General features: G+C 58.1%; 1 protein-coding gene across 1 annotated transcript in view; it reads right to left on the bottom strand.

Moving 5' to 3' along the window:
• Positions 1-109: 109 nt before the first annotated feature.
• The window catches only part of GAL3ST1 (galactose-3-O-sulfotransferase 1), a 2,550-nt gene continuing 1,876 nt past the window's right edge, over positions 110-783 (bottom strand). Inside the window, exon 4 of the mRNA XM_009874135.1 lies at positions 110-781. Within this exon, the coding sequence (XP_009872437.1) occupies positions 110-781 (672 nt within the window). The remainder of the gene's footprint in view (positions 782-783) is intronic.

Below are 783 nucleotides of genomic sequence, written 5' to 3'. Positions count from 1 at the left end.
CGGTTCTGCTCATGTCCAACCGAAAGACACCATGAGTAAGAAAAAGGAAAGCACCTGGTTCTTCCCGAGGGCGGGGTAGGGGGGAAGGAGTGGGGCACCTGCCGCCCCCCTACCACTTCAGGAAGTCCCGCACATGGCTCCACAGCTTGGTGATCCAGAGGTTGACCCCCAGGTCGGTCAGGTACTGGATTTCAGGCGTCAGCATCTTGCGGCACAGCTTCTGGTACTTCTTGTTGATCTTCTTCTTCAAGTTGTAGCCCAGGATGGACTTTTTCCCCAGCGGCTGCCAGGGTTGCATGGAGAACTCTTGGATGTCGCTGGCGTCCACGGGGCGTCCCCCATCGATGCAGATGCTCTTCATTTTCTCATTCTCCCGCTGCAGCTCGGCCACGTCCTTGGCCATCCGCTCCCTCCCGTAGGCCTCCACCTTACGCCAGAAGGTGGCATTAAAATAGCGGTAGAGCTTGGCGTCGATGAGGTTCCAGGAGGTGGCCTTCTCGTAGAGCTCAGGTGTCAGCCGGGAGACGGTGGAGCCCTTGCGGGCATTGAGCTTGAAGTAGAGGACGTCCTCCAGCTGCCAGCACAGCAGGTCCTTCAGCAGCACCAGGGACTCGTCGAAGTACTCGAGCAACATGACGAGGTGGAAACGGCGATCGATCTCCTGGATGTTCTCCTCCACCAGCGGGCTGTTGGCGTTCATGTTGTTGTCGTAGCCCAAGTCAAAGAAGAGGAGGTTTTGGAGGTAGGGAGCGTTGAACCCGTTGGGGTCGTAGTAGGGCCAGG

This window comes from Apaloderma vittatum, unplaced genomic scaffold, assembly GCF_000703405.1.
Source record: "Apaloderma vittatum isolate BGI_N311 unplaced genomic scaffold, ASM70340v1 scaffold41997, whole genome shotgun sequence".
NCBI lineage: Eukaryota > Metazoa > Chordata > Aves > Trogoniformes > Trogonidae > Apaloderma > Apaloderma vittatum.
The sequence above is the reverse complement of the archived record's forward strand: the minus strand, read 5'-3'. Positions and strand labels throughout refer to the sequence as shown.